At 45.4% G+C, this 21,402-nt stretch overlaps 1 protein-coding gene across 6 annotated transcripts in view; it reads left to right on the top strand.

The window, feature by feature from the left end:
• CACNA1D (calcium voltage-gated channel subunit alpha1 D) overlaps positions 1–21,402 on the top strand; it is a 284,634-nt gene that overhangs the window by 128,467 nt on the left and 134,765 nt on the right. For all 6 annotated transcript variants that reach the window (XM_036430837.2, XM_036430839.2, XM_045579044.1 and 3 more), the window contains exons 4-5: positions 8,495–8,634; positions 18,201–18,343. In XM_036430837.2, the coding sequence (XP_036286730.1) occupies positions 8,495–8,634; positions 18,201–18,343 (283 nt within the window). The remainder of the gene's footprint in view (positions 1–8,494; positions 8,635–18,200; positions 18,344–21,402) is intronic.

Genomic DNA, 21,402 nt, shown 5'->3' with positions numbered 1-21,402 from the left:
ATAAAGGCATCAGGTTTGCAAGAGGGGGCAGAGTAGTCTCAGAGGAAATAAAACTTCCTGGTTGTCCCTGAAAGGGTGGAGAAGGATTTAGAAAACAGAAATGCTTTCGTCACGGATCAGAGCAGTCACAATACGAGGGGTTCCGGTAGGTCTCATGTGAGCCCAGGAGGCTATGGGAACTAGCAGGTGGGAGCCGAGGGAGCCATGGAGAAGGAAAGGGGGGAATGAGGTGGAGTGGGGGCCTGCACATGGTGGGGTTGTCAGTATGTAGAACACAGACAGATTGTGGAGGTCCTTGGGGATGCCAGATGGAGGAATTTAGATGTGTTACAGTCCTGTGCTTTTTAGGAAGTTTTCCCAAATGCTCCAGACACAATCAAGTGCTCCACCCTCCCTCCCTCCCCTCCTCCCCTTCTCCCCTGCATTCTGCATTAGCTTTGATTAGTGTCTGCTTTGGAATTTTTACATATGCGCCCAATGTCCCCCTTCAGGACATGGACAACATCTTAGCCATCTTTGAAAACCCAGTGCTCAGGACTGCATCTGGCAGGGAGTAGACACCTCGTGAATGGTGTTGAATTAAACTGAAGTGGGGTGTTTGAACTGCCAGACAAGGTGGGGTGGAGGTGGGCATGCCTTGACATTGAAGCTGGGTGAGGAAGGGCATGGCTGCCAACCGTACACGGCAGCTACTACCAGGGATCTGGGCATGCATGTCCCAGGATGGGGAGGGTGGGAAGCAAGGCAAGTCCCAGGCATCAAGTTTACAAGAGTGTGTAATGTACAGGAAACCAGTTGGAACTGAAGACAGCAACAGAGGATGAATGAGATTGAAGGAGGCCATTTAGAAAGCCAACCCTACATGAATTCTCAGAGAAACCTGGCTTGTAGGGCTCATGGGTCCTATGCATAGAGAGCCATCCGTAAGCCTGCGGGGCAGAAGGAATCACAGAAGGGCTGAATCTCTAGAGAGAGGAGGAGCTGCTGAAGATTCTCTTCGATGCTTCAACGTTCAGAGAAGCAGAGTGAGCTTGTAGGACCCAGGTATTTGTTAGCGAGGACTCTTTTGTTTGTAATTGGTCAAAAGACCAAACTGTCTCCATCTATTGGATTTTGCAATTGAATAGCTCAAGGTAAAGGGGAGAATTTTAGCTTCAGGCTTAGCTTGACCAGGTGCTCAAACAAAGGCTTCAGAGCCAGATGCTTGCCTCTGTCTGAGTTTCTCTGTCTTTCTGCTTGACACCCTCTCCCATTTTCTGGCTCTGTATCTTGGAGCTACATCCAGCCATTGATAGTATTTCTTGCCTAGTTGCTGAAGTGAAAACCCCCAGGATTAGCTCGGAGTGGACCTGGTTGACATGCGCTGGGTAACACACCTATCCCTGAACGTGTGACCTGGGCCACATGCTGACCCCTGCAGCCCCGGGACCGGGAGTAGGAAAGAAGCAATTCTTGGGGGAAGAGAAGTTGCTGTCACCTGAGGTGTTTTTCTGGGGGGCCAGAACTGTAACTAACCACCCCACCAAAGCTGCTTGTTTTGTTCTCGGCAGCAAAGCAGCAGCTGCCTCTGGCTCTGCAGGTGAGCGAGTGGGCCACCTCCAGAGAGAGTGCCCTGCCAGCCTCCGCTGCCCAGGCGGGATGCTGCCCGCTTCCCACACCCCAGCTGCCACTGAAGCTGGTCTCTGCAGTGTCAGCCAGGCCACCCTGCTGGCCCCCTCCATGTCCTCTCAGTACATCCTGATGACATCCTGGGCAGTGGCCTTCCTGCCTGGGTGGTGATGGGGTCACCTGACCGTTAGGGGGTTTCAGGAGAAACATCTTCAGAGAGTTTCCAGATCTCCTGTCCACTCCTCCTGCTCCATCCTGCCCCGGGCAGCCTGTGACAGTGCCCTGTTTGACCGATGGTATAGCTTTCCCACCTTTCATTTCATCTGATTTTCACTGTAGCCTGGTGGTGGGGTGGCTACCCTTGCTTTATAGAGAAGCAGAAAGGGTAAGTGACTCAGCCAGGGGTGAGTGACCCAGCTGACAGGCTAGAATTGGACTTAGGACACAAATGTCATCGAAAGTTTATACTTTTAAACCAAAGGGGAAGAAAGCCAGGGGCAAGCTGACTGTTCCTGCCAGCTTCTTCATGTAACGACGGTGTTCAAGTACCCACTGGAGGCCCGCTAAGTACATGCTTCATTAATACCTGCAGAGAGAAAAATGACCTGGGCTGCCGTCCTCGCTCGGAGCCGAGGCCAGCTGCTGGTCACCCTCCTGCGGTTCGCCCCCAGATTTCATAGAGAGTGAACAGCTTATTGAGACCCTGTGATAGCAGCTCTGTGGCTCCCCAGTCGCCTCCTTGCGAGTGGTCTCTCAGCAAGCCTGGCCTGAATATGGCCCGGCCACTTGACAAAACAGCCCCTGCACTTGGGTGGGTGTCTTCCAGGGTCTTTAGCCTCACAGACCCTCCTGTCACCACCTGTGTCAGGGCTTTGCTCATCAGGGCCCAGGGAATCATAGTCTTATAGCGGGAAGAACTCATCTGTGCTGTCTGCTCCTTTTACACCAAGAGACGGAGGCCATGCTCTGCAGCCCGCCATACGGGGCCTTTCATGGCCTTCCTTGAGCGGTCCACTCAGCCTTGCCCAGTCCCTCCCACCTGCCCCCACTCCCTGTGCTCCCAGTCTCTGGGCTGCTCCTCACCACCCTTACTGCCTTGCCTGTGTGTATACTCCTCACTCACTGGATGAGGCTGAGGTTAAGGAAGAGGACGACTGTACTCAGAGGCTTTCCCCTGACACTTTGGGACAGTTTCCCAAAACAGGGCAAAGCCATGGGCCCCTGGTATTATTGCTATGGACTGAATGTTTGCATCCCCTCAGATTTATATGTGGAAGCCTCACCCCCAACATGTTGGCATTTAGAGATGGGGCTTTTCGGAGGTTAATTAGGGTGGGGCCCTCATGATGGGATTAGTGCCCTTAGAAGAAGAGGTGAAGAGAGGGGTCTCTCTCTCATTCTCTCTTTACACATACACGTACCAGGCAAAGGCCAGATGAGGACATAGAGAGAAGTCAGCCCCCTGTGAGCCAGGGAGCTCTCACTAGACACCAGATCAGCCAGCACCTTGACCTTGGACTCTCCAGCTCCAAAACTGTGAGAAATAAATCTGTTGTTAAGCCACCCCGTCAATGGTATGTTGATACGGCAGCCTGAGCAGACTAACATAATTATGGAACTTATTAGCAGGAAGAGACATGGAGTAATGTTTGGTCGAAACCTCTTATTTTTTCTATTTATTCATTTATAAATATGAGTATTTTAATGACAGGCCTTGGAAATACAATGATGCATGAAACAGAAATGGTCTCTGATCTTAGAGAAATTATCATTTATTGGGGGAGTCAGATACTGAAGAGATAATTTTTAAAGAGTTTAAAACTTGCAAGTAAACTTATGAAGAAGTGTAATGAGTTCTGACAGCACCTAACATCAGGCCCCGATTTTGTCTGGGAGGTCAGCAGGGGTTTTGCTGAGAAAGTGTCATTTAAGCTCAGCCTTGAAGGAAGAGTAGAACTTGGCCCAGTGAAAGCAGGATGGGGGAAACCATTCTAGAAAGCGGGGACAGGAAGTAGACCTGAGTTGGGCTAGTAGAAAACGGATATTATGTGTGACTCTGAGCTGGGCATTCATTCCAGTCAGCAGTGCTGGGCTTGTCGTAGGCCTGTGTCATTGTCGTGTGCTCACTGAGAGGGGGTGGGGCTCCATATATTGGGGGAGGCACACTGTGTGGGGCAATCAGGGTGGGCAGAGGCATGGAGGCGGGCAAGCATCAGCATGGATCAAACAAGTACCAGTGCATCCCTGTTGAGGGTCCTGGCCCCTCCCACCCCCAGACAGTTGCAGGTTCTGCTTCTCAAGGTTCTGGGTAGAGGTAAGTGTTTAGAGACTGTTGGTAGAGCCTCTCCTGATTGGTGAAACTTCTGTGTATAAAGGAAATAACTCAGGTTTCAGAGTTAAATTTGGGGCCTTTATTTCTTTGGTGGGTCGAGATCTCAGTAGGGGAGATAGATTGGTCTCTGATTAAGAGGAATTGGTGGTTTCTTTTTTAAATTATCACTATCTACTAGATTTTTAAGAAAATATGTTTTTATTGGTTTTCAGAGAGAGGAAGTAGGAGGGAGAGAGAGATAGAAACATCAATGAGAGAGACATCGATAGGCTGCAGCTGCCTCCTACACACCCCCTATTGGGAATAGAGCCTGCAACACGGGTATGTGCCCTGACTGGGAATAAAACCAGCGACCTCCTGGTGCATGGGATGATGTTCAACCAACTGAGCCACACTGGCCGGGCTGGTGGTTTCTTAAAAGGAGGTTTGACTGGCCCTGCCCACCCAGGATCCCCTGTCACGTGACTCTGCCTGCAAACACAGAGACATTGAGGTGCAGGGATCATTTACTCTCTCTGTTTAGCCTGGGATAGGACTTTAAGGGGAAGCCCAGCCCTGGGACACCTCGGTTCATGCCCACTTCTGGAGGCTTCTTGCCTGCCTCTTTCAGCCCGTTCCTTCACCTTTGCTGCTTTTGCTTCCGCCGTGCTCTCCTCCATCCTACACAGACTCCAGCCTTCTCCACAGACCTCACCGGCCCCTCAGCTCCCTGCCCACTCACACCACCTCGCCCAGTTAAGAATCAGGGTTCCTTTTCACATGACTAACTCAACATGTTTTCCTCAAATGAGCAACTTTGTGTGTGTGTGTGTGTGTGTGTGTGTGTGTGTGTGGTAAATGACCTCCTTTTCCCATAATTGTTGTTTTGCAAGATGTTTTTTACTCGACATTTGCTTAACGTGGAGGGGTATTTGTTGCATAGGAGTCCTTTCTAACAGCAGGACTGGGGACCAGGAGGACACTGGCTTCTAGGCAGAGGGCCTGCCTTGCTCTCCAGGCTGATGTTGAGTTGGCTTATGGCAACGCCACTGTGATAAAGCATCATATTAAAGCAAGTTGTATTTCTTATAGTCAGTTCCATCTAGTAATGCACTGAGGATTCTGAAAAGAGAAACCCAATTCTTTAAAAAGGAGAGAGAAGAGGACAAGAGAGGGGGATAAAAGAGCCCTAAACAATCCAGTTATACTAATGGGCCGTGCATTATTGTGGCTGAATTACTTATAAATGAAAGCCGAAGAGGAAAAACAAGCAGTGTTGGTAGGTGTACTCTCTGTTCCTTGCCTTGTTTTTCTGCTCTAAAGCATAGCACTGTGTTGACGTAGGCATGTAACTGCTATGAATATTGATGGCAGCAAAAGCTCCCTCCCCCAGTCTGGCCTAGTAAATAAAGCAGAAGGGATAAAAGGGGGGAGCGAAATTGTAAAATCAGCATGCTGTTTTCAGCTTACCCTGTTCCCTTAGAACTCCAAGTCTCCAAAACATATTGACAGTTCACATTTGGTGGTCAGGGGCTAATTTAAGTACCGTGGATTGCTATTTTCAGGGACTGTTGCTCCTGGTTAAAACAACAGAACAGCTCTTCCTTTTAGCTCTCAAAGTTAACGCCACTGCCTCACGGGAGCCCTCCCGGATGTCTCCTCCCCACCCAATAGCGAAGTGGGCCCCTGTCCCGCAGAACGCCCACAGCGGTGTGAATGCCTCTCCCGTGGCAGCACCCCGCTGGGGGACATGGCAGTGCTCAGGAAAAGGAGCGGGTGTGCCTGGGAGGTTACAGGGAGAATGGAGAGGAACCAGCGGCCTTGGAGGTCTGTGTGTGGCAGGGAGGGGGCGTGCCTGCTGCTGCTCTGGGAGCATTTGGCAACCTGCTCACCTCAGCCTGGTCTGGGGGAGGAGGTCATGGCCAAGCAAGTTCTCCACTGCCTGGAGGAGGGGTTGGGGCGCATGGGTTGAGGGAACCCCAGGACAGGGCCTACTTTTTTTTGGAAGGTCTGGAGGAAGCATGGGTCTGGAGTCTGTGGAAGAGCTAGGCTTTAAAAAATGTTTTTTTTATTTTATTAAAGTATAATTGGCATACAACATTATATTAGTTTCAGATGTACATCATAGCGAATTGACGTTTATATACTTTACACTGTGATCACCCTTGTAAGCATAGTACCCTTCTGTCACCAGGCAAAGTTATTACAATATTATTGACTACATTCCCCTTGCTGTATATTACATACTGCAGCATATTTATGTTATAACTGGAAGCTCATACCTCTTACTACCCTTCACCTTTTCCTCCCACCCCCCTGTCTCCATCCCCTCTGGCAACTATCAGTTTGTTCTCTATTTTTTACCGTTTAAATTTATTTTCTTTTTATTGTATTTACTGAGGTGATATTTGTTAATAAATTACATAAGTTTCAGGGGTACAATTCTATAATACATCATCTGAGTATTGTTTTGTGTGTTCATCACCCCCAAGTCAAGTTTCCTCCCATCATCATTTATCCCCCCTTTACCTTTCTCCTCTGTTTTGATGAGTCTGTTTTTGTTTATTCTTTTTAGATTCGACATGTAAGTGAAATCATAGGTATTTGTCTTTCTCTGTTTGATTTGACATAATACTTGCCATAATACTCTCTAGGTCCATCCATGTTGTCGCAGGTGGCAAGATTTCATTCTGTTTTATTGCTGAGCAACATTCCACTGTGTATATGTCTACCGCATCTTCTTTGTCCATTCATCTATCGATGGATACCTAGGTTGTTTCTATACCTTGGCTGTTGTAAATAATGCTGCGGTGAACATAGGGATGTATATTGAACTAGGCTTTTAAAATGGAAGACACACTGACTCTGGCGAACTCACTGCACAAAAGAATTGATTAGGCTGCCATGACGGTGTGCTGAGGATCAAGGGCACTCCGAGGGCGGGATGGGAATGGCAGGGACCTGGAAGGGAGATAAACTGGTAAACTGGTTTCTGGCAGAACCAGTGGGGAGTCGGGAGTGGGGGGTGAAGGCTAGGGTACTGTGGTGGTTGGATGGTTCCCCTGGTGGCAAAGAGGAAGGATGCCATGAGAAGATGCGCAGAGGTTCAGCTGGGGCCTGGAGCTGGCCGGCAAAGAGGGGTAGCACTGGTGGCAGATGGTTCGAGCCCAGGGTGGCTGAGCCAAAGAGCAGTCATGTACCTATGACAAAGCAGAGGTCTTACAGGGGAGAAGTGGATGGACCCTTTGGCCTTATCAGTGGGCTAATGATGCAGACTTGCTCTTTGTCACTTACCTCTTTTGGGACTGTCTCTGTGTGCATGTTAGAAACTGCCCCCCCCCCCCCCGTGGGCCCCCTCTCCCCCAGGCTAAGCCTTTTGAGGCTGGGGACTACAGAGGAGACTTTTTTTTAACCTGGCTCCGGGTATGGGGCCGCCAAGCGGAAGAGGTGCTCACTAAGTGTTTCCTGGGCCAGGCTGACTTGACCTCGTGCACGAGGCATCTTAGTAAGTGAATTCCTGGCTTCATTGTCCTGACCTTGGTGACTTTCCTCAGGTCCCGCAGCTCAGAATTCATATCAGTAGAGGACGTTATAACCCATATGGAAGAGTTTCGTTCCTGAGGATTTTTCAGTTAGTTACCATTTACCAGGGAATGCCTCTTGTAAAATGAATCACACACATCTCGGTCGGCCCCTATTTCTAGGAAAGCTGAAGTTATATAAAGAAAACCTTTATAAAAGAGGGAAAAGGCAACATTTTTAGGCCGATGGGTGTGTTTTCTATACTCGTGGAGATGCAGGAGTTGGAACTGGGAGAAGGTTCTAAGAGTCATGGAGCCCAAGGACGGAGTCTCAGAGGTCTGTGGCAATCATGTGGCAATCGTGCTGAGAAGAGAAGGTTGAGCCTGGCCTGGGAACATGTGTGGTGACCCCTCAACACTCAGCAGGGTCATCTGAGAAAGGGGGCATACCAATAAGCAGACTATGGTCTTTCCATCCTGAATTCACCCCCATGACTGTGCGTGTGGATGAGGAAACTCAGGTCCAGAGGAGAGATGGGGCTTTGCCAAGGTCACCTTGCTGCTCAGTGATAAAGCTGACCCTGATATACACCCAAGATCAAGAGAGGGTCAAAGCAGACACATCTTCCTCTGTTCCACAGGACGTTTTGTTCAAAGCTGCCGTTGGAGTCGTTGCTGCACCCTCATGCTTTTCTGGGCCCGGTTTGGCAGCCTCAGGAGGAAAGCATGCTGCATTTTGCAAATGTGTGCAAATAGCAAGCATGCTTATGTCCTCGCAGCCTCATGGCACATGCATCAGGGCAGGTGGCAGAATGCAGTCATGCAGCCCCCAGTGAGAAGAGGGTTATACTTAGCTGCTTGTGAGGCATTCGTGTTAGAGGGAAAATGTCTTCCTGGCCCAGGTGCGGTGTTAATGGTTCCATGTCTCGTAATGAAAATTTGACTTGGGGGAAAAATGCTTGGAAATTGATGCTAATATTTTAATCTGTATTTTAAAAATCCTTTTCTCCTTCTTCTCCCCCCCCCCCCCCCTTGTCTTTGTTTTTCTTCACAGGAAAAAGTAGAATATGCCTTCCTGATTATTTTTACAGTCGAGACATTTTTGAAGATTATAGCTTATGGATTATTGCTACATCCTAATGCTTATGTTAGGAATGGATGGAATTTACTGGATTTTGTTATAGTAATAGTAGGGTAAGTCCCTTTTATTTGGGGGGGGGGGGATGTTTGTTTGGAGAATGGGAGGTGGGAGTAACAAGAACTGCGTCTTTTGAGGAAATAAGGTTACTCCTCTGTGCCAGTGATTGCAGCCAGACCTGGCAGGTGTTCTTTGAAGACTGGTGATGCTGCTGTCAATCTCCAGGCAGAACTGGTTTGAAATGCTCTTATGGCTTTGCCCTGACTGGTGTGGTTTAGTGGTCATAGCCTTGGTCCATGCACCAAAGGGTTGATGGTTCGATTCCCAGTTAAGGGCACATACCGGGTTGCAACTTTGATTTCCAGCCCTGGTCAGGGCGCATTGCAGGAGGCAACCCATCGATGTGTCTCTGACATCGATGTTTCTCTCTCATCTCTTTCCCCTCCCTTCCAATGGGAAAAATATCCTCAAGGTAAGCGCGCGCGCGCGCGCGCGCGCGCGCGCGCACACACACACACACACACACACACACACACGAAGCAAGAAAGAAAAATCTCTCACGGTTTTTACTCGTGCTTTCAGAAATGGCTATAGCAGGAAGTCTAACCTCCTGATGTGAGAGGGTTCATCTTACAGGGCCTCTGGCTTCCACAAATAGGCCAGCCCTACTGATGATCTGTCAAATGTGTAGAGCTCTTATATTTAGCACCCTGTTAAGTTAAAAAAAAAAAATCGGAATAGTAAAAAAGTAATAAATCCTTATAGCAGTGAGGTACTCTGCTATTTAACATTCCTTGAACAAAGCTATTAATTCTTTCTGCTGACTTGTGGGGGGGAAAAAAACTTTGGCATGCTACTATTTCATTTTAAATAACAAAACAAGTGTCTGAATAATATCAGATATCTGGCATGAAAAGAAATAAGCCAGAAAATGCGGAGAGGCAGGCATTATCCCGAAATCCTGTCACAGGAAGAAGACACCAACAGATTTATTTAAAGGAAAATTGGTGAAGTGAAAACCACTGGCCTGTGTTATTCTGATCCTTCCACACCTGGAAATGTTGCCAGCAAGAGAAAAATGAATCAGTGTTAAAGGAATGCTGGATCTTTGGACCAAATACCCACATGGAAAAAGAAACCATATCCCATTGCTGGGTCTTCGCTACGTGGCTACAAAATGCGTTGCTCCTAAAATTACATTTGGCTTTACAGAGATAGATTGTTAAATGACCTCTCTGTTTTCATCTCTATGACTTGTTCCGTTACCTTTTATAGTTGAGCAAGATAATTTATCTTTTGGATTATTCTTTTTAATATATTTTATTGATTTTTTTACAGAGAGGAAGGGAGAGAGATAGAGAGCTAGAAACGTTGATGAGAGAGAAACACCAACCAGCTGCCAATGTACATGCCCTTGACCGGAATCAAACCCGGGACCCTTTAGTCCGCAGACCGACGCTCTACCACTGAGCCAAACCGGCTTCGGCTTGGATTATTTTTTTTTTTATCATGAATCCTTTGGCTTTTTATGGGAGACTAATCTAGTTGGATATTGGGAGAGTGGGAAAATTTTCGAAGCTCTAATTTCAAACCTTTGAGGTTAAAATGGGATCCGCAATGTCGGCCCAGTGGGATAATTAGACTTTTGGTGAAAAAGTTAGCTTTTGCAAAACTCACCATAGTATATTGGCATCTAAGGTATGACAGCCAAGGTAGTGCAGCTAAAATGAATAGATGATAGATATGTATCATACTTTCCTGTATTTGGTGAACTCTAATAGGATTGGCTAGCAGGACCCTTGCAGGTGTCTTGATTCTGGAATAACCTTGCTGTGCCTCTCCTGACCTTGGACTTGGTGTTCAGCTAGAGGATGGAGAGCTTCAGCTCCATTTCTTTGTCGCTGCCCTACAGTCACCTTGACTTTCTGCCTGGAGAGACATTTTTTCAGACCGTAGTACAGCACAGAGAGGGAACCAGGTACAGTGTGGTGGTCTTGTTACCTTGAGACAGAAACAAGAGGTCAGGGAGGCTGAGGTGGCTGAAATTTGAGAGGCAAAGTGTAGAAGGGGAGGGAGCTATTCAGAGAAAGAGCTCTATAAATATGGCTTGGGGTCCTCTTGTGTTTTGACTGAATGCTCAGCTACAATTAATGGGGTGAGATTCCGTGAGGCCAGGCAAAGAACACTGTTAGGGAACTCCAACCAGTGTGGAAAGATGTCATTGAACACCCTGGAATGTCAATAGAGACTCCAGAGGGACATTAGTATTGGGGATAAACTAGCTTCAGGCAGGAGTTGACTGACTATGGCCAACAGGCCAAATCCAGCCTGCCACTGATGTTTGTAAATATGGTTTTATTGTAACAGTGTCATATATTCACAGAGTAGAATTGAGTAGTTTAGATCCAGAATGTCTAAAATACAGAGTGGGGAAAAAGTCGGTTTGCAGTTGTGAATATCTGAAACACAGAGTTTATTCTTGTGTTATTACTTATTAATTATTATATTATTTTTTATATGAACAACTGTAAACCGACTTTTGCCATACCATCTATTTGCTCTCTGGCCCTTTACAAAATACATTTGCCAGCCTCTGCTGCAGAGTAAGAACCACCTGAAACCCTTACTGATAAAATTTGGAAAGAAGCCTGAAAAGGAGAAAACTGATATGCAAGTTACCTAACTGCCCGTTAAAGAAAACGCCACACTCTTTAAAAGAAGACAACAAAATCCAGACATTTTAAATGTGTCTAGCCTCCAGCCAAATATCCCCAGGCATCTGAAGAAATGTGGCCCATAACCAGGAGGAAATTCCATCAATAGAAGCAGACCTGGAAATGACAGAGATGATGGAATTAGAAGAGAATTATTTTACAGTGCTTTAAAAATAGCTATTATAAATATGCCTTATGGATTTAAAGGAATGAATGACTATAGTAATGAAAAAGGGACAATATAAAAAACACACAAATGGGATTTCGAGAGCTGACAAATATCTGAAGTGAAAATTCTCTGGATTGGCTTAACAGCAGGATAGACACAATAGAAGAAAAAATATCTAGGATCATGAAGACATTTCAGTAACACAAAGAGTAATGCTGTATACAAACATGAATGCACTTGGTGACTTGTGGGACAATATCAAGTGCTTTAGCATACAGATACTCATATTTGGCATCCCAGAAGAGAGGAGATAGAGGGAGACAGCAAAAACTATTTTAAGGAATGGCTCCAACTTTTCTAAATGTGATAAAAAAATATATATATAATTTAAAAAATCCAAGAAATTCAAGCAAGATAAGCATGAAAAAAGCTACATGAAGGCATTTTACAATATAATCATAATTGAATTGCTCAAAACCAAAGAGGAAATCTTAAAAGCAATCAGAGATAAAAGATGTTACAGACTTTTTGTAAGCAACTGTGCAAGCCAGAAAGCACTACAGCGAGATCTTTCAAGTGTTAGGGAACCTAATTTTTTTTTTTTATTCAGTGAAGAGATCTCCAAATTGAAGTAAAAAAACCCAGAACTTTTTCAAAAAAAGCCAATGCTGAGAATTCATCACCAGTAGATCTGCATCTCAACAGACGTTAAAGGAATATCTTCACACTGAAGGAAAATGACACCAGATAGAAATGTGGATCTACAAAAAAGGAATAAAGAATGTTAGAAAGGGTAAATATCTAGATAAATAGTAAAACATTTATCATTTTAAAATCTCTTTAATATTTATTATTCAAAGCAAAACAACGTATTATGGAGTTTATAGCTCTTATAAAAGTAAAATACATAATAATAGTACAAAGGGCAGGAACAAGGAAAAAGCCATATACTACTGCAAAGTGCTTGTATGGTAGGTGAAGTGACAACATATTAATTGAAGGTAGACTGCAATAAGTTAAAGATGTATCGTGTAAATCCTGGGGTGTGTGCCAGCAAACTTCAGCCCATCCCTCCCTTTCCCCATGTTGACAAGCGTCTTGCTGTTTGCTTTAATAGATAAAATTTTATTGGAAGACAGTCACATTCATTCATGTCTATGGCTATTTGGTATTAGGATGGCAAAGTTGAGTAGTTATGATGGAGACTTTATGGCCTGCAAATCCTATAAGGGGTACTCTCTGGCACTTTTGAAAAGTCCCCCCCCCCCCCCGACAATTGTTCTAAAGGAGCCACTAGAAAAATAATGAGGTATAGCTAACAGGCCTGTATTGCAGGAGATTAAATTTTGTTTGTTTGTATTTTAAAAGCTCAACCTAAAAAAAGACAGAGAAGGAAAAACTATCAATGGACAGAGCAATAGAAAAGAAATAAGATGGTATATTTAAACCCAGATTTATAAACCCTTATTAAAACCCAGAGTTTATCAAATTTTATATGTTAAAAAATCCCCATTCTACAGTGTCTATAAAAAACTACTTTAAATATAAACACACAGACAGTCTGAAAGTAAAAGGACAGGAAAATACATGCAATGAAAAAACTAAGAAAAATCTGAATGGCTATATGAATATCCAACAAAGTAGACTTAAAAACAAGGAGTATTATCAAGAATAACAAGAGAAATTTCATAATAATAAAGGTTATCATTTAATCCAGAAGATGTAATAATCCTAAATATATATGTGCCTAATAACAGAGCTTCAAAATATACAAAGCCAAAACTGATAGAACCTGAAAGGAGGAAGAGACAAATCTACAGTTGTAGTACATTTTAATGCCCTTGAGGAGTGTTGATAGAACATGTAGACAGAAAATCACTATGGACATAGGGAGCTTTGGACAATACCATCAATCAACTTCACTTAATTGACATTTTTAGAACATTCCACCAACAAGAGTAGAATACGCATTCTTTTCACATGCACATGGAGTATTAACCAAAAGAGACATATCTGTGGACATAAAACAGGTCTGGGTGTATTTAAAAAGGATGAAAATCCAACAAAGTTATGTTTTCTGAACGAGTTAGCAATGTTTCTGGGTAAAAGGTCAGTATGAAAAAAAACCCCTGATAATTTCTATGTAATAGTCATGAACTAATTGGAAAATTAACTTTATAGACTGCTATTTACTGTAGCATTAAAAAACATGAAATATGTAGGGATAGTGCATTGAAAGTGACTAAACCTTTCTGAGAAACTAAAGAAGACCTAAATAAATGGAATGATGTACAATGTCATAGATTAGAAAACTCCATATTGTTAGGTTATCAGTTCTTCTCAAATTAAGCTACAGAGTGTATCCTAATCTAAATCCCAGCAAGGTTGTTATCTAGACAAATTTATTTGAAAATTTAAATGGAAATTAGAGAGGCTCTAGAGAAGCCAAAGACATATTTAAGAACAAAGCTAGAACCTGCTTTTAAAGCTTACTATAAAACTACAGTAAGTGGTCAAGACAGTGTGATGTTGACGTAAGGAGTAGATATCAAGATCAATGGAACAGAATAGAGTCTTGAAATAGACTCACAACATTGGTTTTTATTTTTATTGATTTCAGAGAGGAAGGGAGAGGAGGAGAGAGAAACAACGATGAGAGAAAATCACTGATCGGCTGCCTCCTGCACGCCTCACACTGGAGATAAGAGCCCATAATCCAAGTTTGTGCCCTGACCAGGAATCAAACCGTGACCTCCTGGTTCATAGGTTGATGCTTGAACACTGAGCACACCAGGCAAAAAGCAATTCTCGCCCCCCCCTCAAACCCCCACCACCAATAAAATTGGTTTTAGACAAAGCTTCCTTGATCATTCAATGGGTTGAGAAAGCTGTTTTCAGGAAATGATGCTGGAACAACTATTTCCCCCATATAAAAAAAAGATTATATCCTTACCTCATACTGTATATAGACACTACCTTAACAGATCCTAGACCTAGGTGTGAAAGTTAAAACTATAAAATGTTTAGGAGAAAAATATTTATGGTCTTGGGGTAGGCAGAGATTTCTTAGGACACAAAAAGCACTAGCCATGAAAGAAATCATTGAAAATTTGGACCTTATCAAAACTGAAAACTTTTCTTCAAAAGATAGTGTGAAGAAAATGAAAAAGTAATGCATCGATTGGGAAAAAATTCACAGTACATACTGATTAAAGATTTGTATTCAGAATATATAAAGAACTCTTTCAACTCAATAGTAAGAAGATAACCAGTACATTAATAGGCAAAAAAAAAAATTGAACAGATCTTCACAAAAGAAGATATGTAAATGTTCACCAAGCATCTGAAAAGATGTTCATCATTAGTAATTAGAGAAATGCAAATTAAAGCCACAAGGACAGCGTTTTCATACCTACTGTGGACACTACCAAAATGTTAACCAAGAATTGGAGCAACTGAAACTCTCATACACTGCTTGTAGGAATAGAAAATGGCACAATCATTTTGGAAAAGCTTGCCAATTTCTTACAATATTAATCAGATACTTACCATATGACCACATTACCAGTATTATTAGTAGACCTTTAGCCAAGATGAGGGAAAATACATGTTCACAAAGAGACTTTATTTCATAATAAAGAAAAGGTGGTGGAAACAACTCAAATATCTCTCAACAGGTGAATGGGTAAGTCATTGTGGTATCACTCAACAATAAAAAGAAATGAACTGCTGATAAATATAACAACTTGGATGACTCTCAAAAACATGGTGAGCAAAAGAAGATAAACAAAAAAGAACAAGCTGTATGATTCTGTTCAGATAAGATTCAAGAAAAGGGAAAAAGTCCCAACTGATAATCAGCCAACCCGTGGCTACCCAAGGCTGGGCTTGGAGGGAGGAAGACTACCCCAGGCTTGCTTATACTTTTGTCAAAACATGTCATTATATGCTTAAAATAAATTATTATAAATTAGTAGTTATAACATTGTTTTTTGAAACGGTAAAAATTCAAGAAAGTTAAAATACTAGAATAGGACTTGGTTGTTTTTTTCCCCGTTAAATATTAAAAACTTTAGAACATTACATTATTCTTCTAAAATATGCACTAAATTGTAGTCAAAGAGTGGAAGAAAAGTTAAAAAGGGGTAAAAAATTAAATGATGTCTTCACTGAAATCAAAGTCCTACTCTTTTAAAGTTCCCAACTACAAACTGTATCTCAATCCAATGGATTTTCCATTCCAAGTCAGCCATGACCTGCTTTTGTTAAGATTCCTATAACGGAGACTTTAGGAAAGTAATTGACAGGTCTAAAATGTGACGTAGGAGGACTCGGTGGGTCTACCAGAGCTGATACTGTGCCCTGTTGAGGAGCGTTTGATCTCAGCCGCTGTTCTCCCGCGCCTCGGATTTTTCGATGAACAGCATTCGGGCTCTTCATTTAAGCTTTGTGAAGAAGGTGGGCAGTGCTCATTCTGGTGCTTCTGACTTGAGTCAGGTTGGGTAGCTGCTTGCCTTTTTTCTCCTGTCTTGGGGTAAATTATTTAAAAAAAAATATTTTTAAATTGATTTTTAGACCGAGAAGGAGGTGGGGGTTGGGGAAGGGGGGAGGATACATCCAGATGTGAGAGAAACATCAATCGCTGCCTCCTGCATGCCACCTACTAGGGATCAAGCCCACCACCCAGGCATGTCCCCTGACCAGGAACAGATGGGGGACCTTTTGGTGCATGGGATGGCACTCAACCAACTTAGCCACACAGGCCAGAGCTTGGGGTCAATGTTTAATAATAATCTAATATCAAATACTTTCTCCTCATGTCCTTATCTCTTCAGGCACATGGTACATTTTTTAAAAAAAAATTTTTTTTTTTTTTTTTTTTTTTTTTTTGTTGGAGGTGGTGTTGAAGGGAGTAGAATCACAGAATATTAGGATGGGAAGGTGTGGGGCTCTGGATCATGTAATCCCATTTTCTCATTTTACTCAGAGGAGACTGAACCCCGGGGAAGGCGAGGGGCTTGCTTTAATGCCTCCTGGCTCACAGGAAGGAAGCCAGCCCCAGCCCCTGACCACGGCCACTCATGGCTGTCCGGAAGCAGCAGCCAGCTTCCCTCCCAGACCCCGCTTCCTCTGCAGTGGGAGGGAGACATTAGTCACCTGTCTTCAAGGACATTGCTGAAGAACAGGGGATAAAAGACCACAGAGTGTACACTGCAAAACTGGTACTTAAAAGCAGTTTTAAGTCACTACCTGCATAAATTACTTGCCTAACTCTTTGGGCTGGAAATTCCTGAGGCTGCCACATTTCAGAAAAGTCTGAGGTTTTCTTTCTTCCCCTTTGTTTTTTGTGAGGGCGACTTTGAACTTTAGCCTTGCCGCAGGGGTTTATGGTCATTAAAACACATTGCTAATACGAGAAACCTGTCATCGGAAGCTTTGAAAAGGTAGAGACTGACTCAGTTGCCCCCTCACCCGCCCGGGCTCATTGCTAACTGCTGCAGTGTTATTAAAACAAACGACTGGACTTTACATGCCCCGGAATGGCATGTCCGTGCCTGGTCAGGGCTGCACTTCAGACCACCCTGTGCTTTATGGACGCGGTGTCTTGGCCATCCAGAGGCGTGCCAGTGGGGCCGAGTTTCTGCTTTGGCTGCTAATGAAACTTTAGAGACCTTTTCTTTGTTGCTGGGCCAGTCTTTCCCACAATCTGATTGGCTGGAGCTGATTCTATTTGAAATGGGCAAATTTATATTTATCCTGAAAAAAAACAAGCAGCAATTCCAAGGAGTAAATGTTTATTTGAAAGAGCAAAAGGAACTGTCAAGTGCGCAGATCGCTTGGAAACCGCTCTATCCGAGAAACCTTCTGAGAGAAGGAAAAAATTGGTCGCGGCTGCCAGATGCAGCGTTGTTCACATTTCAAAAGAGAAACGCTGGTCTTCATGCCTCAGGTTGCTGCGTTTGGCCTTCGCACAGCCCCCCGGCCTCTGGTTTACATCATTCTGCACACATCCCTCTGAGGGTGGAGGTGGTGGATGGCAAGCATTCCGATGAAGATGTGGGACTTCGAAGTCAATATACGTGCATTGAATTATCCATCAAATATTTTTGAGCACCCCTTTAACGTATCAAGAACTGTTTGCTAGACGAGACTCAGTGAACAAATGAACGGCACAGGCTAAAACTCCCTGCCCTGTGGAACCTTCGTCCTCCTGGAGCCAACGTACCTGGATCCATACGCTAGTTCTGCCACTGGTTTTGTGAGCATGGGCACGTCCCTTGCTCCCAGGAAGTTTGTTTCCTCAGCTGTAGAACGGGGTTAGTAATAATTGCTCCTGCAGAACGTTTTGTGAGGATTAATGAGATAATGTACGTAAAGTAACCAGCACCTGGTGAGTGCTCAGAAATGGTAGCTGTCACCACCATTATTGTCGTTCCTGTCGGGGCAATTCCGTTTGTCATCGCTGGACCCCAGGAAGGCCCCTCTGCCATGCTGGTGGACTTGCTGGAGGACATTCCTTTGGCAGAGAAATAGGAGATCAGTCCCTGATCCAAATCATGTTAGACACAGGGGTCACCTTCCGGAGTCCCCGCCCGGTCCTTGCCGTGGCCTGGCGTTCCCTCTGTTCAAGCAGCAGCCACGCAGAATTAGCCCTGGTTCAGAAATAACTGCTGTTGTCACCCTGTTTTGCTTCCCCGGGTGACAGACTCTGACGCTTCTCCCTCTCTTCTCCTTTCAGATTGTTTAGTGTAATTTTGGAACAATTAACCAAAGAAACAGAAGGCGGTAACCACTCTGGTGGCAAATCAGGAGGCTTCGATGTCAAAGCCCTCCGCGCCTTTCGAGTGCTACGGCCGCTTCGGCTAGTGTCAGGAGTGCCCAGTAAGCTCGCTTTGCTTCCTAAAGCCGGGGTTTTGTGGATTTTTCCCTTCTGGGTGGGTCTCGGGAGTGTGAGCCGAGGGCCGCAGGTGAGTTGCGGTGGGCCGGCCCAGGCTCTGCGGGCGACCGGAGGCCTTTGCGGTTTGCAGTGCACTTCGGCCTCTGTTGTCCCTGGATCCCGTGATGGCCCCTAGAGGGGCTGGCAACCGTGTGCCGTCCCATTTTGTAAAAGAGGAGACGGAGTAAGTGGTGGCATGAGGCCTGTTTCAAGGCTGGTTTCCTTTTGTGACAGCACCCTGGCCGGCACTTCTCTGAAAGTGGCTTATCCAGGGCTCCACTCTGGCCCCTTTTCAATGTGAGGAGTGACGGGGGCTAGACTGTGCCCATCCTGTTCTGGGGAAGAGGTGGATGCTTTCATGCCCCCCTGTCCATGCCAGGCCCTCGTGTGCTGCCTGCTGCCGACCAGGCCCAGCTGAGTGCCACCTGAGTGGGAACAGATGTCCTGCCGGTGCCCTGGCCGGGAGCTGCAGGCTGCTGCTGCCATAAAGGGTGTGAGGTGTGCCTCTCGGGGCTCTGTCCCTGATGGGACACCCCCTGTGGGGACCTCAGAGGCTAGGGGTCTTAGCACCTTTCCCAGGACTGGTGGGGAGGACTGGGCCTGCAGGCCGTGCCTGTGTCCACCCTCGGGAAGCCGTCAGGAGGGCACAGACCACGGTCTTGTTCCTCCAGCACCTCTCCGTGAGTTTTTATGAAACCTGTTGGCGCTCAGAACACACCAGACATCCTCTGGAAGAAAGAGCCATTTCCACATTTAACATTTTAAAATGTAGGAAGTGGTGTTTTGTGTGTACTTGTTTTTCCAGATGGTTCATTTATTTTCATTGAAAAAAGATCAGCGCAAGTCAAAACCACAGAACTGTCTGGAAGCGGTTGAGAAAAACAGGAATACCTTGGAAATGCCTGGCTCTGTTAGGGTGGAACGTGGTTACACGAGAAGTTCAGTGAGCAAACACGTTCTTTCAGACGTAGTTGTTACAGCTTAATCTAATTTCAAAGTAACCACGACATCCCCCCCTCAGACGGCAGGGAGCCTGCCTGCGTGCGTGCTGCAGAGCTTGCGTGCACGGTGGTGAGAACTCGGCACTTACTCGGCCAGGTCTGGCTCCCTTGCCTCGTGAGCTTGTCACTGAATGACTAGTCGAGTGCTCCCACTGCCTCTCACGAACCAGTGCTAAACTGTGCTTCTTCCTTTCCCCCCAAAAAACCCCACTCTGAAATCTGACCAAGGTCTGCATCATGTTCTCCTGGGGGTTGGCAGGGAGACACGGGCTCTGAGTCTTGTGTGAGAATGTGTCAGCCGTGTTTTAACTGCCCTGGAGGGACCACCCAGGCCTCTCGTCAGACCCAATGGGCTTTGGGGAGAGGGGTTGGGGGTCTGGGTCATGCTGTTGCCCATGCTGGTTGGCATCTGAGGCCCAGTGACTTCTTCTCAAGTATTCGAGATGGTTAAAGGTGCCTGGGAGAGGGTGGCTGCTTACACTCACCTGGGAAACGCCCAGTCATGTCTAAAGAGAATTGAGACTGTCCTATCAGACAGGATTCTCTGTGTGTGTGTGTGTGTGTGTGTGTGTGAATGTATTTGTTCAGTGGAAGGTAGAACAATGCATGTTTCGGAAGAGAGTAGTGCAGACATCTGCGGAGCCCTTGGCCACCCACACGCAGTTAACTGATAAGTGTTCATCCGAATCCCAGACCGTCCGAGTGGGAAAGATCCCTAGAGAGCATCCCCCCAACAGCACCTTTCCCCGAGGAAGCCGGGGCCCGCCAAGGGGCAGCGACTTGTTCAGGTTCCTGTAGCTGGTGGGTGGCCAACAGGGCCGGACCCACAGCCTCCCAGTTCCTGGTGCTCTTTCCACGTCACCCCTCTGCCTCTGTGATCAGAGCTCCCATGAGGTCTATACACATCGACAGTAGACAAAGGAGCTTAATGTCACATAAAAGTGTACAGTTCACATTGAGATACAACCTCATCTCCCAAATATGGCTGATCTGAAATACGGTAGAACCTTAAATATTAACATACTCATGAAACACGTAGCTCACTGCCATGGAATTGAGACGAGCTAACTGCTGAATGGTGATTTTGGATGGCCTCTCCACATCTAAAAAATAAACAACAGCAACAACAAACCCTATCCAAGTAGATTAAAGCAGATGTTTTCTTTCCCCATCTGTTCTTTCTAGAAGGTAAAAACATTAACAATCATCTTAATGATCATTTTTCCCCCCCAAAAGAAACCATTTGAGCATTTAAACATCCAAAGGCAGTACTTAGGATTTGGGTAACAATGAGGGTCTTAGAAAGATGGGCTCTTTGTGAGACTGAAATCCTCTGATCAGTCTTCCCTCCCAACCAGTCCCCCACCTCTTTCCCATCTTTCTTATCATTGCTGATAACCATTCTCCTCTCTACTTGGTGTGTTCTGATTTCTAACTTAATTCTAGCATCTCAGCTTACATTCCTTCATTCTTTGAGTGTGTACTGGAAGAGTGAGAAGGTTTTAGAAAAGGGCAGTTTGAATGAGGTGAGTCAGTGGGGAGGAAGAAGAGGGGAGGGGAAGGGAAAGAGAATAAAGAGGAGAGTGAACGGTGCAGAGCAGTAGCCGTGGTCACGGGTGGCGGGAAGAAGGTAGGACATTAAACGTGGGAGTCGCGTTTTAGGGTGAGTTCTGATTTCCTGGCCATCACTGTCCCTCGGGCTTCTGCCTCCTCCCACCACCATCCCTCTCTCCATTCTCTCTCTCTTCCTGTACCGTGGCTCTGACAATTATTGCATAGACAGCCTCCAGGCTTTCGTGTCCCTTCCTCCTCTCTCAAGCCCAGGGCTCCGCTGCAGGTGCTTTCCTCTCCATGCTGTGCCGTGATCTACTCACTGGTTCTGAGTTGCTCTCACCTTCTTCCCTCCTTTCCCTCATTCCAGGAGAGCCTCCTTTTGACATGCTTTTTTTTTTTTTTTTTTTTTTTTTTTTTTTTTTGGCTGGGGACTAGGATTACCCCATGAC

The sequence above is a fragment of the Pipistrellus kuhlii genome, unplaced genomic scaffold, assembly GCF_014108245.1.
Source record: "Pipistrellus kuhlii isolate mPipKuh1 unplaced genomic scaffold, mPipKuh1.p scaffold_m20_p_11, whole genome shotgun sequence".
Classification (NCBI taxonomy): domain Eukaryota; kingdom Metazoa; phylum Chordata; class Mammalia; order Chiroptera; family Vespertilionidae; genus Pipistrellus; species Pipistrellus kuhlii.
This window is presented reverse-complemented; position numbering and strand designations above follow the sequence as displayed.